The sequence below is a fragment of the Esox lucius genome, chromosome 5, assembly GCF_011004845.1.
Source record: "Esox lucius isolate fEsoLuc1 chromosome 5, fEsoLuc1.pri, whole genome shotgun sequence".
Taxonomy (NCBI): domain Eukaryota; kingdom Metazoa; phylum Chordata; class Actinopteri; order Esociformes; family Esocidae; genus Esox; species Esox lucius.
In genome coordinates, this window is record NC_047573.1 from 27,214,302 (window position 1) to 27,230,376 (window position 16,075).

The window sequence follows — 16,075 nt, forward strand, 5'->3', positions numbered from 1 at the left end:
ACAAATAAATAAATAAATAAATATATACAACTCCAGAAAGAATTAAGAGAACACTGCACCTTTTCCTTTCTTTTCCAAAAAAGTTGAAAAGGAAAGTTTTGAGTGAGGAACAGAAGCGTTTAATTTGCAAAGTACATTCTTTTGTACTGTACTGTTCAATGACAAAGTTTAATCTAAATCTCAATGCAGAGACTCCCTTTTGACGTTGGGATTTTATATGATTATTTATTATTATTATTATTCATTTGTTTATTAATCTATGTAATTTTGGTGTTTTGTTTCTGTGTATTGTAAAAAGAAATACAAAAGTAAAATAAATGTATCAAGGGCAAGTTTCCCAGTTACGTAATGCAGAACTCAGCTTTGTAAAAGTGCTTCAGAAAAGATGCAGGTGGACACAGCCTCTGTGGTCCATTTGTATGCTGCTCCTGGACTGGTTTATTTAATTACCAACCTACACAGAAGGTCTGCACAAAGCACAGTTCTGAGATAGTAGTAGAAAGTATTGATGCATCAAAGATTTCATATCAGATTTATTTCCTACCCTGTTAAGTTCCTTATCTTAAAGTGATCATAACTAAGTGCTTCAGGTTTTTTAAGTGGGGTGCAATCGTCTGTAGAACCTCATGGTTCTGAAACATTCATCTGGGTTCAGTAAGAAGGTCATGTACACACAGAACATTTCCATTTCAAATGAAAGGTAGAAAAATATATGAGAATACCTCCTGTCTATCTGTGTCCTCAAACATATTTAGTCATTTTTAACACAAATCTGTTAAACTATCACAATACATCCATATTCAGGGGAAAGCTGATGTTTTAGGATACAGGGAAATACACCAGTCATGGTTGCCATGAAGAACAGATGCTGAATTTATTAAAAGATGCACACCACACACACACACACACACAAAACTCGTATTATTCACATTCTTCTCAAGGTTATTACTTAGTACTTCAGCTGCATATAAGAAAAGGCAGGTTTCATTAATCTGTCATGTAAAGAAAGCAGGGGAACAAACACTTAGCCAAAATGTAATGCTGTAATAATGCTCAATTTAACTTTTTTTTCTTTATATTAGAAAGAAAGTTTGGGATATGGCTACATTGTTTATTGGCCACACAGCTACTACTTAGACGAAGGTTGATGTTCTAACAGGACAGGAAGTAACTGTTTCCCAGAACACGGCGCTGTCTTCTTGTGCTCATGCTATACTCAAACATTAAGGGACCACTGAAGAGGTAAGTGAATCCTGAAAAGACAGTCAGGGTAGAGAGGTCAGCAACATGCCACTCAAACAAGCATTAAATACTAAATAAATGGGACTGAACAGGGGACTTTTTGATATTTTATAAAGAATAACATTTTCCTTGGCTTGGCACACTTGTATGTTTGGATTGCTGTTTCACACTCACCTCGGACTTGAAAGGCTGCAGTCACTTTGCTTGTCATGCCTGGGAACCCTTCATCCACACGCTTGGGGAAACCTTGGTCCATCCTTTTCTTTTCTTCATCATAACTATGGCAACAGAAAAAGTCATGAGATTGTGATACTTCTCAAATCAATATTGGATGGCAACACATGTATTGTACATGGAACTATAATAGTACTCTATAAACCACTGACCTGTAGTAGTAGTTACCAACAAAGAGCAAGGTTTTGCTAGAGCCTTCATCATACAGGGCAGCATCAATTTTCTTTACAGTTTGTGGTAGACCCATGCTTTTCAGGGACTTGGGATAGCCAGAGACTATGTCATAACCTGAGATAGCCCAGACCTTACGACCTGCAGGAACATACAGTATTATTAATGAATATACAGGCTCCAAATAAACAGGTTCAGTTGGTTTATGATCCTAATGTACAGTATGTTGTAGCCTGTAGGTTAGTAAGGTTTTATGGGGCTAGTGCTAATTCATCTGGAGACTCAATTGTTTTCATAAAGACATGTTATCAAGACACCAGACATACCAGGAATAATTTGAGGCAATTAGTGACCGTCTCATACCTTTGAAGATGAACACTCTGTCAGATAGGAGACTCTCATAAGCAGCATCAATATTTGCAGGGAGTTCAGGCCAGAAGGTCTTGATAAGGTTCTGTTCTGGTTGGCTGTTCTGAGAGTAGCTACGCCAGAAGAACCTGAAGATCAATAGAGGACATTAGCAAATTGGAGTGCTAGATCACAGATGAACAATTCGCCATTTTGTTTTCCTGAGAAACCGTTTCATGCATGTAGGTTACATTATGGTCTGTACCTGCCCTTGAAGAACATCTTCTCTCCACGAAGTGTTGTGACAGCATCCAGAACCAGGGAGGGGTCACAGGCATCAGGAGTGGAAGGGGGTGTAGGGTCTGGCTTGCCAGGTTTGGGGTTCACATCTGGGTTTGTGCCTGGAGGACGCAGAGACATTAATCAGAGTTCCAGTATGGATTGGACATTTAGGTCTCATTATTTAGTTATATGGAGATTAATTATAGCAAGTTTTTTGCCTGAGCCTGTTTATTGATCAATTAAAAGGAAAAATAAGTGAAACACAATAATATTAGGCTAAAGAGGGAAGAAGAATTATAATTGAATACTGACCATAGATGTCCTGGATGCCATTGACATCATCACGAGGCAGAGAGAAGGTTCTGGGGTCTGTGTAGCTGTATATTGGGAACATCAGTGCTCCAGGGTCATTAGAGTGGCTGAGACCCAGGGAATGACCAAACTCATGGGCAGCAACCAGGAACAAGTTGTACCCTATATAAGGAAAATACTGTTACTACACATCTACTCTTTTGGGGTAACTTTCATGACATTACACCCAGGACTGTCATAAAATTGTAACAGGGTAAATATAGAAAATGATTCAAATGTGTTGTGATAGAAGGTCTTACCTCTGGTTGAGCTGAAGCTGAAGTCCTCATCTTCATCAAAATGAACATCTCCTCCAATGTTAGGGCCAGGGGCAAAGGCATGGGCTAGGAAGCCACCAGGGCCATCGAAGGGGCTGTTATCACCATGATCTACACAAATGGGAGAAATCTTAATGTGAGTTTTTTCAGTTATTCTTGCCTTACAGATTGTGGTTGTTAATCACTGTGCAGACAGGTATTTGTTTTCTTATTTCAACTTTATTTCAGCAGGTGGTAAAACTGATAAAGAATACAATTTAACCCAAAAATGGTTTTAGTGAAGTTTAGCATCAACTGCTTTTCACTTTCTTTTGGACACTAGACAGCCAGTGAAAAATGTGCTTTTAGACATAGCCCATATGGAACATAGAATTTCTACACTCTTCTAAACTCCTTGTGTTTAAAACACAATTTAAACATTACTAATGTTTCTTTCACGAAGTAATCACAAAATGTAAGTAATTAAATTACCTTAATTTGATTAAGTAATCCAAACCCTACATTATTTTATATAAAAAGTTGCATTACAAGAGGAAACTTCCTCGAAAACACTTCAAACTAAGTTTAGTAATTTGTCACTTCAACAGAGATTTTCAAATGTAATGCTGCTGAACTAGCCGACGGAGTTAGTTCTCCCAGTCAGGGGCGCTGTATAGGGGGGAAAGTTAGGACAATTCCAAGGGCCAATGACTGACAGGGGCCCCAAATAATAGGTAACAGCTTCGCCGAGGGGGCCCAATGAAATTTTTTGGCATGGGGCCCAAAACTCCTGGCGGCGCCCCTGCTCCCAGTAATTGCACTATTTCCGTAGTAATGTGGCCACACAAATATTTGTGTATAATAAGTGACACAAGAAGATACTTTCCTCTGGGGTAAGTAATAGACACGGACTGATACTTCTAAACAAAACTGACAGACAAAAACAGGAATTATCAGCACAACAAGAATTAGGAATTATTTTGCAAGAGTAACCATATTCTTATGGGAAGGAAACCTTGAGGTAAATGTTCCTTTCGAGGTGAATTTAAGAAGAAGGTTCCTCTGGCAATGCAACTTTTGTAATAGTGGTTGCAAGGTTTCACTTGTTTAATTTTGACAATGCTAGTTAGACTAACTCAAGGCTGGGGCCAAAGTAAACAATGGTTTATTAAGAATCTTGACACCATGAGCCTTCAGATATAAAATGTCAATAAATTCACCCAAAGACAGTTTTTGGCAAACTATTCCTAACTCTTCAAATCAAGACTGCGTACCTCCTCTTGTAAAGGAGATCATGATGTCTGCAGTACCACTGTTGATGCGGGTGAACCTCAGGGGGGAGACCTTGGCCCACACCTGTAGTGCTCTCGTTATGGACTGGTCCACCTCAGCCACAGACATGTCAGGTGTGTAGTTCTCAATCCTGAAGAACACAATGCACCAACAGTCAACATCAGAAAACAGTTTTCAATGTTGATAATGTCATCTGCAGAGTTTTGATGTACAGTTTGCAAATGCAAAAACTTAATTCTTCATATCACTAAAACAATTTAAATTAATAACCTACAACTGATTTTCATTTTGAGTGTTTTCGAAGTTCAATGACAACATCATAGGTTTTGTCATTTTGACTTTGTATGTGTCACCCGTCACCTGTAAGTAGTCAATTTAACATGGTCAACTTTATCTGTCTCACCCCTCACCTGTAGGTAAGCTGGTTTGTCTTCCACTTCAGGTTGTCGAAGGTGCTAAAGTGCCCAATATGAACATCAGGTACACCACAACGTGGCTTCTTCATCATTGCCAAAGTCTCAGCATCCAAGGTTCCTGTCAACTTTAGGCCAAAGAACTTCTGCATCTCTTGGACCTTCCTGCTCCTCTGACTTGGCCCCTGTCTGGCTGTTGGACCGGTCTCCTCTGTCAGGTTATAGAACCTTTTCAGGTACGTCTACAGTAAGTACAGAAAGCATGATGTCAGTATGAAAGCCAATTATGGTACCATACTACAGAGTTATAAAAGGTGTACACGGCTCTCATAGAAATAATTTAAATATACAATTTACTAAGTTAAGTACAGATACCAAACAAGTGTTTACTGCACTTCAAGGCAATGAGTTTTGCCTACATTTCAATAGGTAAATCAATTTTTTTTAACACTGATGTTGTGACCAAGCCAAATGATATTACATGTATTTGTACCATCGTAGTAATTTATGTTGGAAAAAGTCATAAAGAGCTTCCAGCCATAAGATTGTAACAGAAAACATACCTCTGCAAGAACTTCATCTTCTTTGCTTGGTGTTATTGGCAAAGAGTGAACTGCTATTGCCAAACTGACTAATAGTAGGCAAATTTTGAAGGTCTTCATGTTTCTTCCTCAAAAATGTCTGGATTGTGTGGTGTGTAGCCAGGGAACATCTTATATATGCTTTAATCCCAGAGAGTTGAGTAATATTACTGATTCATCAATATCAAAACATCATAAAAAAAGAGGAAGGAAAACCAACTCATGTTTGTCTGATATCATGTTTCAAAACAAAGTTTTGACCACAAAAGAAAAAAAACATCAACTTACTCTGTATTCACACGCTGTCATGTTGTCCTTTAATCAAAAAATCTATGGATCACTGTTTTCGTATAAAATCAATTTGATTGATTGAACTGAAGTCCCAATTGTTATGTTGCATAAGTTTGTGTGTTGGGGTACAAGGGACAGTCTGAAAGTATTCTTACATATCTTTGTGAATCCTAGGAATGCATCTCTTTACATTTCCTGGTGACCTGTTTAACTTAATGAGGACATGAGCTCTTGGACCCGACCCCAGGACTACCAGGCCCTAATGACTCTTGGCTGTTACTGTCCAAAGTCCTCCAGGATGTGTTTCAGATCAAGTTGCTGCTTCATGATTCCTGCGGCCACTACCCATCTCATTGTCCATGTCCTTGTCCACTTGGTTATGCACCTGACTTGGATTCTGTTTAAGGACACAGCCCACATACATTAAATGACCGGCTTGTCTTCTGATCATGCAAAACATTGACATGGCCCAAAGGGAATGTACTCTTATGATCGTCACATGGCACAGTCAATAGAAGAATGGCCACCCCTCAAAGTCTGGTTCCTCTCTAGGTTTCCTCCTAGAGTTTAGAACCAAGTTGGAAGTTTTTCCAAGCCACTGTGCATTAACTCTTGTGGCTAGCTTTTTGGGATTTCAGGCTGGGTATCTGTATAAGCACTTTGTGATTACTGCTGATGTAAAAAGAGCTTCAGAAAATACATTTGAATGATTGAATTGATTGTATCCGAAGTCTTGATGGGAATGTTGAAACATTTGGTAAATTCATATAGCTATAGTACATTTCTGTCACTGTATATGTGTTGTTAACATAAAGTTTCACATTCTAAATTAGAGCAATTTTGTAGTATGCATCCTTCCATCATTCTGCATCTATAAGAGGGAAGAATTTATATCCATCATGTAGTGTTTAGAAAAGCTGATATATTGATTCAGGACCAACAACAAAAAAGTGTTATAAACATTAGTTAAGATGGACTCATTGGCTGCTGTCCTATTTAACATGTCCCAACCCTAAAGTAATACAAATCTGGCCTATATAGCTGAAGTAGATACACCATACATTGGTGAATTCACCTGAAGGCACAGTGTTCTAAGACATTTGAAACACCAAGCTAATCACCAAAGTTAAAGTCTGATCCTTGACTGTGCTGTTAAGTCACTAAACTCTAACAACTCCCTCTGGATGGCTGACACATGTAAAGCTTTCTGAGGTGGTCAAGTGAGTGAGCAGATCCTCAGACATGTTTTCACTCATGAAGGGCAGTGTGACAAACAGCAGAACATTGCTTGGCACCAATAACACTTTGGAAAGACACGATCTTCAGCTCTACCAAATTCACTGGGAGTTTTTGCTATAATTCAGGGTATTTTTTATGGTTTATTTGGCAGGAGGGGGTGAAATGGGTTTTTTGCTGAAAGAGTAGTGGGCTGGTTTAAATCGTATTAGTCATGTTAAGTCTAATATGTGTGTAGTAAAGAAGTGAATCACTGATGATATTAAAGCTTACTCTGCAACATACAATATCAACCATTTCACACGTCCTGTCACATGTTATGTTGCTATGTACAGTAATATTAAAAAGTTTGGTACAAATGACCTTGTTTTCTATAGAAAAGCATTTTTTTGTCCATTGAAATATCATCAAATTGAACAGAAATACAGTGTTAATTTACATTGTTAATGTTGCACATGACCATGGTAGCTGAAAGCAGCTGATTTTTATTGCAATATCTTCATAGGCCCATTATCTGCAACCATCACTCCAGTGGGTCTTTGTGTTTTCTAATCCAAGTTTATCATTTTAAAAGGCTAATTCATCATAAGAAAACCCTTTCTAACAAAACAGTTTTCAGCTGTGCTAACATACAGCTCTGGAGAAAATTAAGAGACAACTGCACCTTTTTTTTTCCTTTCCACATATAGTAGAAAAGGAAGGTTTTGAGTGGGGAACATAAGGGTTAAAATTAAGAGACCACTTCAAATTGAACGCTTCTGTTCCTCACTAAAAACTTCCTTTTCAACTTTTTTAGGAGGCAAAGAAAAAGGTGCAGTGGTCTCTTAATTATTTCCAGAGCTGTATGTTAGCACAGCTGAAAACTGTTTTGTTAGAAAACTGGCCATATATACCGGGGTTCATTATCATTTTTATTACAGGCTATAAATATCCGGAAACAAAAAATTATCTGAGACAAGTCTGTTCTTGTTCTGAGAGATGAAGGCTATTCCATGCGAGGAATTGACAAGAAACTGAAGATTTCATACAACGCTGTGTACTACATCCTTCACAGAACAGCACAAACTGGCTCTACCAGATTAGAAAGAGGAGTGAGAGGCGCCAGAGCACAACTGAGCAAGAGGACAGTAGAGTGTCTAGGTTGAGAGATAGACGCACAGGTCCTTAACTTCTCTAGTCTCAATGTCAACTGTAAAGAGGCAACTCCAGGATACGGCCTTCTAGGCAGAGTTGCAAAGAAAAAGACATACCTCAGACTGGCCAATAAAAAGAAAAAATTAAGATGGGCAAAAGAACACCGATAACAGATTATATTTAGCGACAGCAGTTAAAGTGGTTACCAGGCTGTTTCAACAATTTTATGTGCTTCTGGCCTAAAGGTCGGAGAAACATCACTTCAACAATTCCTTAGTCTACTAAGTATTTAATATTGACTTTGTTCTTTAATTGTCTGTTATGATTTTGAGAGTAGCAATTAAAGGGATGAACATATTTTAACCAGTTTTAATTGAGTGAGAAAGATTGTTTAATAACACTAAATATTTGTAAAATGTGTGAAATGTCTAACCTGCATTAATGCAGCTTGCTGTGTACGCTACAACAGAGATCTCAGTATAATGCTTATTTTAAACATGACTGTTATACTCTGGAAGAACCCAGAGTCCTGGCCAATTCCAAGGAAGTAAAATCATGTCTGTATTGAGTAACGACTGTGAGACAGAAATCATCTGAATGACGTCTACTTGATCTTCTGAAGGAATCTTCTCGTTGCTATTCACATTCTATAGCAAATACCTGAGAGGCTCCAACATGCACTGCTTGGCAGTGGTATATGAAATAATATTTGTGATTAATATTACAATTATTCATGCTATCTGCAGACCCCAGAAAGAGAAGCACCAGCTAATGCAAGAGCAAATTGACATCCAAATAAAGAGGGAATGTCACGGCTTTGGGGTTTGGGAACAAGGAGGAGAAGGAGAAGGCGTGGTAGAAGGATATTTAATGGTATCCAGAAGAAATATACAATATATATATACAGTACGAAGCATCGCACAGCTCTTTGTCACAGTCGGAGGCAATCACACACAAAGACAGGGGGAGCAGAGGGAACATATATACCGGGGGTAATAATGATGATGAGGAACAGGTGCACTAAACGGGACACAGGTGAAATGTATGATGAGACGGTGGTGTCAGAAGGTCGGTGACGTCGACCGCTGGAGCCCGCCCGCTGCAGGGGGAGGTGAACCAGCAGAGGGCGCAGTTGTCACAGGGAACTTGGAAAGATATTGAGCAAGTTGTTTTGGCACAGCCCACTCCACATTAAATTGGTTCCTAACAGAAATCTTAACCAACCTGGGGCACCAGTCCATGTAAAATTTACTGGACCACTCAATGGAAAGAAGCACAAGCAAGAAAATTCTAAAAGCAAATTATGAAATAAAATGTGAAAAAGTTCAAATTGTGCTGACGGGGAATCATGCAGTCTACTGGAATTAAGCTTGTGTGACATCCACAGAATCTTTGCCAATCTGTCTAGTAAATGGCAGGTCTTCTAACACCACCGCCCATCTCATTCATTCATTTAACCTGTTGTCTTGTTTAGCGCACCTGGTCCTCTTTCTCATCATTCCCCCCAGTATATATGTTCCCTCTGCTTCCCCGGTCTTTGTGTGTTATTGTCTCAACGTTTGTGAGCACAAGTCAGTGATTCCGCATATAAAAAATATAAAACGTTATTTTTAAACGAATCCACGTCTCCTGCTCCTCTTTCGCACGCAGCCCTGACAGGTGCGTTCATGTTCCATAAACTATCGCCATTAATCCTCTCCTTTATGACACAAAAGTTGGTGTTACCATTGTTATCCATTAGTAAAATGTCATCCCCGTTAGCAGAGTTTCATCAAGGATGATCATGTGCAACCACCAGATATTTGAAATCACCCATGAGAGAATGTATCACTATGGTCCCATTTCACATTGTTAAACACTACTATCAATATGTGGAAATTGCCTCAGTCAAACAATTCAGTAATTGGCCTCGAAAGAACCTCAAACTTCAAATACATTCTTACTTATAAGGAATTAGGTTATGTAATAAAGAAATATTGGTATTTCCTTAATGAACAATTTACAAAAGGATTCCCTTGTTAGATTCATGTTGGAAAGAATACCTATAGGACTGTAGCTCTCCCTGAACAGGATAGGGACAGCCTAGTCCTACAGGCTGCCCCGATATATTTAATTAGCCCAGGATACATTTAAAATTGGCGGTAATTAGCCAATGCATCAAAATGTGACCGGATTACAAATCTGAAGTGAATAAATATTGGTTTCAGCTAGGTAATGGGCAGCAGTCTTCAAGGTTGACAGCAGCTGTAGTGTTGACTTACGACAGGAGCTTCTTGCGAGCCTTGTCTGTCTTCAGCTTGTGAATGTGCTCCATTAAGATGCACTTGTTCTTGAAGACATTGCCCTACACCTTCAAGTAGAGGCTGTGGTACCTGGGGAGAGAACAATGTCAACAGTGCCACAGTGTGGTTTGGTGGTTACTCCTTAGCCAACCGAAAGGCCCTAAAACGGGTGGTGAAAACCGCCCAGTTCATCACGCGTACCCAGCTCCCAGACATTGTAGACCTTAAACGAAAGCAGTGTCTGTGCAGGGCACTGTGATAACATTATACAACCCCCATTAAAGGATAACTGCAATTTTTCATTTAGTTTATAAGTGAATTAGCTTCTCTTATGGAATATGAAAAAGGGGCTGGCTCAGGCTTGACAAGATTATAATGGACATGTTTTAATTTACATGACCAAACATCAGAAATAACACACCATTTGCAGTCACACCTTACATTAAGTTAGCTAAAGCCAATATATGACAAATAAAGTTATGGTCAGTCTCATGCAATAAAATTGTCATTCCCACCAAGTGTGTCTCCAGACTGCAACATTTTAGTGGCATTCGTTCAAGCCCTGTATGTTTCAGCTTATATTTATTATGGTTGCATTCTGTCTAACAGTGCCACAGTGTGGTTTGGTGGTTGCTCTGTAGCCAACCGAAAGGCCCTAAAACGAGTGGTGAAAACCGCCCAGTACATCACTCGTACCCAGCTCTCAGCCATTGTAGAGCTTCAGCGTAAGCGGTGTAATTGCAGGGCACACGGCATCACCAGGGACCCTTCACATCCACGCCACAAACTGTTTGATAACATGAAGCGATCTAATTAACCCTCCGGTGCACAGGGACGAAAACGGAGAAAGCCCGGTGTAGAGGTAAATCTTCTCATCTCAGCCATTAGGGTGTTAAATGAGAAAAAATTGCTTAGTATTGTGCTCGTGCATCATCACCTAATATTGAACGTTTCATTGCTGTCACTAAGCTATCACTAGCTAGCTAACTGTTAGTTATTACTTTGCTAGTTTGCTACGTATTACTAGCAAACGTAACTTCACTGATAACCTAAGTTAACTTACCTGGATGTAAATGTCAAAAGACCAGTATCACTCGATTGAATCGATCACTCGATTTTTTTGGCCATGGCCAGATGCACTCAGGCCGGCACCTGCTGGAGAAAGGACACCTGATCCTTCATCTGAACTTTGTAAGTACAACTAGTACTATTGTTGCTGTTTTTGTTATTGTTATTATTATTAGCATTTATTACTTTTATAATCACATCACATTAATTCTACTAATTGTAATCAGTAGTATTATTTAGCCTTTTAGCAGCCTAATAGAGTAGTAATACTAGTAGTGGTGGTAGTAATTGTAATTTATCCACTACAAGTTACATGGTCAGAGATAAAATTGATTTGTACAATGCAACTATGTGGTACAGTGGTAGGATGATAGAAATGACCAAATGCAGTTGTGTAACAAACAGCATGGATAAACTCTGTGTTTAAATATGATACAGCTGCAGGAGTAGGGACATCCAGTAGTAGTACTCCAGGGAACAGTGAAACACAGGCCAGGAACACACAGCCTGCATTAAGTGAGTCTATTTAATAGTATTTATTCAAGCCACATCCATACTTTAAAGTACAATAAAAAAAAAAGTTAGCATGTATTAAAATACAATAGCTTGTTTTCTTAAAGAAGTTCAACCACATTCATTATTTCACTCACTGCTTGTCTGGCTATACAGTTTGCTTGTATACAGGTGATACTATTCAATTATTTTGGATTGCACCCCAGACCTCAGCCATATAGAACAGTTATATGTTATAGTTAGAATGGTTGCAGTAGATGACACAGACACCCCTACAGTAAAATAATATTTCATGGGGTTCCTTGAGGTGGAATCATCCACGGGAGAAAGGCCAAAATCCCAGGGCTTTATTTGTCCATTGCGGGGCACATACATTAAATCTTGTTGTTGCTGATGCAGCAAAAAGCTCCACAGATCTAATTAACTATTTTGGCTACCTACAGAGAATTTTTACACTATTCTCTGCCTCCACACAAAGGTGGACCATCCTAAAGCACCACATCAAAACAACTGTGAAATCCTGGTCAGATACAAGATGGGAAAGTCGCATTGACAGTGTACAGGCTGTGAGATTCCAGACAGCGGAGGTGAGGGATGCCCTTCTTGAGGTCAGGGAGAAAGCCACAGATTCTATGATTAAAACTGAGGCACAGTCTTTGGCTGAAGAGGTTGGATCATACCGCTTCTCCATTTGTAGCGTTGTGTGGTATGACATGCTGGCCAAAATTCATCATGTCAGCAAAGCATTACAGTCCATGTCTATGCAACTGGATGTGGCTCTGAATCTCCTGAGGACAACTGAAGCCTCTCTGGTCAGCTACAGAAGCAGTGGGTTTGTTTCTGCTTAGGTATCTGCAAGAGATCTCAGTGAGGAGATGAATGTGGACATTGTCCTAAAGCAGAAGAGGCTGAGAAAAAACAAAAGACAGTTCTCTTATGAATCCCCTGATGAGCCAGAGGGAAATGCGCTAAAGAAAATGGAAATTTCCTTTTTCAATGTCATTTTTTTTTCATGTGTCAGTTACATTACTGCATGAACGCTTCAAGCTCTTGGGTGATGTTGAGGACAAGTTTGGAGTGTTGGTGAACTTTCCTAATTTGCCAGAGGAAGACCTTGCAAAGGAGTGTTGATGGGAGGGAACTGGCACTTGAGTTGAAAAATTTCCCAGTGTTGCCAAAAGCTGGCATGACGACAATGGAAATTCTGAATTACTTGAAGGAGAAGAAACTTGAAGAAGTTTTTCCTAATATGTGGGTGGTCCTAAGAATTGCTGTCACACTACCGGTGACAGTAGCTTCTGCTGAAAGAAGCTTCTCTAAATTAAAATTACTTAAGACCTACCTGAGGTCACCGATGAGTCAGGAACGCCTCACTGGGCTTGCACTGATGAGTATCAACCAAGAAGTCTCAAGTAAAATATCATTTGATGATACCATCAACGAATTTGCCATTAGGAAGTCCAGACGAGTCAAATTGTAATGCTGTGTTAATTTTGAAGGTGAAAGCCGAAAGGGACTTTTGTTTGTAGAGGGTATAGTTTTGCACAGTTATTGGAGTTTATTACTTAATCTATGTAAATATCCTCGAACATTCTTTGCAGCATTTGTGTATGAACAATTTATTACTGTTTATCCTTATAATTTGCTTGTTAAAGTGTTGCAGTGACTATTAAAGCATTTTAGCTTGTTCATCCATGGTTTGAGTCATAATTAAATGCCTTTGAAAATTTTTTGTAGTATATGCAACTTATTAGTTGGGGGGGGGTGCAAAACTCAATCTCACCTAGGGCAACCAGAGGGCTAGAGCCGGCCCTGCACTTCGGACTCTCTGACCGGCGGAACTAGTGCAATATTTATGGTGATATCAAACCGGTCAGCTGACTGAATGGCTGTAGAAATGTGCTCGACCGCTGCGCAGGTGATATTTCCTGCACAGCCCGTGCTATAGCGACTTTACCGTCTATCTCTAGTTGTCGCAACTTATACTCAGCCTCATTTTCCTGACTTCTAACTTGTAGTTGTATTCTGACAGTTTAGCCTGCTCCTCGCAACTTCACACGAGCGTCGAAACTGGACATCTGGCTAGACATGAGATCAAAGCGAGTCAGCGTTAATGGCGTTGCACCATCGCCCTTAGCCTCTGCTTGCTTAAGAGCGCTACCGGCGCCGCTAACCTGTTCCATTCCATCCGGGTGACAAGGACTCTCCACAATGGGAATTAAGACTGCCCTGCAGTGCTTCTCAATCTTTTTTCAATGACGTACCCACTATCAAATTTTTTCTCAGCCAAGTACCCCCTGACCGGCCCCAACCATTTGAGATAAAATAAATGCAATTACTACAATATACACTCACCTAAAGGATTATTAGGAACACCATACCAATACTGTGTTTGACCCCCTTTCGCCTTCAGAACTGCCTTAATTCTACGTGGCATTGATTCAACAAGGTGCTGAAAGCATTCTTTAGAAATGTTGGCCCATATTGATAGGATAGCATTTTGCAGTTGATGGAGATTTGTGGGATGCAAATACAGGGCACGAAGCTCCCGTTCCACCACATCCCAAAGATGCTCTATTGGGTTGAGATCTGGTGACTGTGGGGGACATTTCAGTACAGTGAACTCATTGTCATGTTCAAGAAACCAATTTGAAATGATTCGAGCTTTGTGACATGGTGCATTATCCTGCTGGAAGTAGCCATCAGAGGATGGTTACATGGTGCTCATAAAGGGATGGACATGGTCGGAAACAATGCTCAGGTAGGCCGTGGCATTTAAACGATGCCCAATTGGCACTAAGGGGCCTAAAGTGTGCCAAGAAAACATCCCCCACATCCCATTACACCACCACCACCAGCCTGCACAGTGGTAACAAGTTATGATGGATCCATGTTCTCATTCTTTTTACGCCAGATTCTGACTCTACCATCTGAATGTCTCAACAGAAATCGAGACTCATCAGACCAGGCAACATTCTTCCAGTCTTCAACTGTCCAATTTTGGTGTGCTTGTGCAAATTGTAGCCTCTTTTTCCTATTTGTAGTGGAGATGAGTGGTACCCGGTGGGGTCTTCTACTGTTGTAGCCCATCCGCCTCAAGGTTGTGCGTGTTGTGGCTTCACAAATGCTTTGCTGCATACCTCGGTTGTAACAAGTGGTTATTTCAGTCAAAGTTGCTCTTCTATCAGCTTGAAACAGTCGGCCCATTCTCCTCTGACCTCTAGCATCAACAAGGCATTTTTGCCCACAGGACTGCCGCATACTGGATGTTTTTCCCTTTTCACACCATGCTTTGTAAACCCTAGAAATGGTTGTGGGTCAAAATCCCAGTAATTGAGCAGATTGTGAAATACTCAGACCGGCCCGTCTGGCACCAACAACCATGACACGCTCAAAATTGCTTAAATCACCTTTCTTTCCCATTCTGACATTCAGTTTGGAGTTCAGGAGAAGTGAAGATGGTGGGCATACTCATGGTGTGGCTGGCTTCAATGAGGTTTAGGCTTCCATTGTGTCTGACAATTATAATGTGACACACAATGTATTGCATTTTCTTTTAATTTACTTAATGCAGATGGAGATGTGTTCTTAAGCACATAGTTTTCATGGGAATTTGGGCTGCTCTTTCATTTTTATTTTCTTTTGTTTTTGAAAATATAATTACAACTGTTCAGAATGGAACTAATTTGATGCAGACTGAGTGGTGACTGTATGTTATTTATATAAAAGCTTTATGGTTACATTACTGTAGGTTTTCAGTTGGTTTTGTTATGGAGACATTTACTGGATTAAGTCACTAAGAGAATGTGGGTACCACCAACTGTCTGGACTGCCATAGTAAGAGTATGCACCCTTAAGTACTAAGTAGGTATTGCAGTGAACAATTTACAGCTGAAGATTTAAAATGTGAGACAATGTTAATACATTACATATTTTAATACCAACATACTCTGAAATGAGACATTTGACAGTTTCAATATTTAGTGTAATTACTGAATATATTTAATTTAAAGTTCTCTTTCAAATTACCTAAGTGGTGCCTTCAAATATACTTCTGGGTTGGTAAGCAATATAACCAATTCAGAATTATCTGACTGGAAATTTGTGATAATTCATGCACATAGTAACAAAAATAGTGACCGTGTAGAATTTGTGTGGTTGTGTAGGTTATTAGTAGTTAGTACCCACATGCTCAGTTACACTGAGTAATTAAGAAATGTAGTGATTTCAGTAATAAACGTGTTTTGATAGATTCTATATATCTAATCATCTCAATGAGAAAAACTGTTGTAAAGTGTTCAGGTTTTTTGTAGATCTTGTTTTGTAGTGATGAATAATTGTGTATGAAGGTTTCACGTAGGATCTCTGTCAGGACATTT

The 16,075-nt window shown here is 39.5% G+C and overlaps 1 protein-coding gene across 2 annotated transcripts; it reads right to left on the reverse strand.

The window, feature by feature from the left end:
* Window positions 1-885: 885 nt before the first annotated feature.
* Window positions 886-10,198, reverse strand: LOC114839302 (collagenase 3-like). Of its 2 annotated transcripts, none has more exons than XM_034292153.1 (10): window positions 10,095-10,198; window positions 4,589-4,833; window positions 4,160-4,308; window positions 2,889-3,017; window positions 2,590-2,751; window positions 2,261-2,396; window positions 2,011-2,144; window positions 1,629-1,788; window positions 1,417-1,520; window positions 886-1,253 (listed from the first exon to the last, which is right to left on the reverse strand). In XM_034292153.1, exons 2-10 carry the CDS (start codon window positions 4,741-4,743, stop codon window positions 1,153-1,155), a joined length of 1,230 nt encoding a protein of 409 aa, XP_034148044.1. In that variant the 5' UTR covers window positions 4,744-4,833; window positions 10,095-10,198; the 3' UTR covers window positions 886-1,152. The 2 variants fall into 2 exon arrangements, with proteins under 2 accessions (XP_034148044.1, XP_034148043.1); XM_034292152.1 differs by lacking the exon at window positions 10,095-10,198 and adding an exon at window positions 5,155-5,416.
* Window positions 10,199-16,075: the final 5,877 nt, after the last annotated feature.

Bases quoted from the DNA above. Each gene is read 5' to 3' on its own strand.
- LOC114839302 (XM_034292152.1), bottom strand. From the start codon at position 5,253: ATGAAGACCTTCAAAATTTGCCTACTATTAGTCAGTTTGGCAATAGCA. The intron at 4,834-5,154 runs GTATGTTTTCTG...TACTTACTGTAG, and splicing joins AAGATGAAGTTCTTGCAGAG to ACGTACCTGAAAAGGTTCTA. The intron at 1,521-1,628 runs GTCAGTGGTTTA...CTGTTGCCATAG, and splicing joins GTTGGTAACTACTACTACAG to TTATGATGAAGAAAAGAAAA.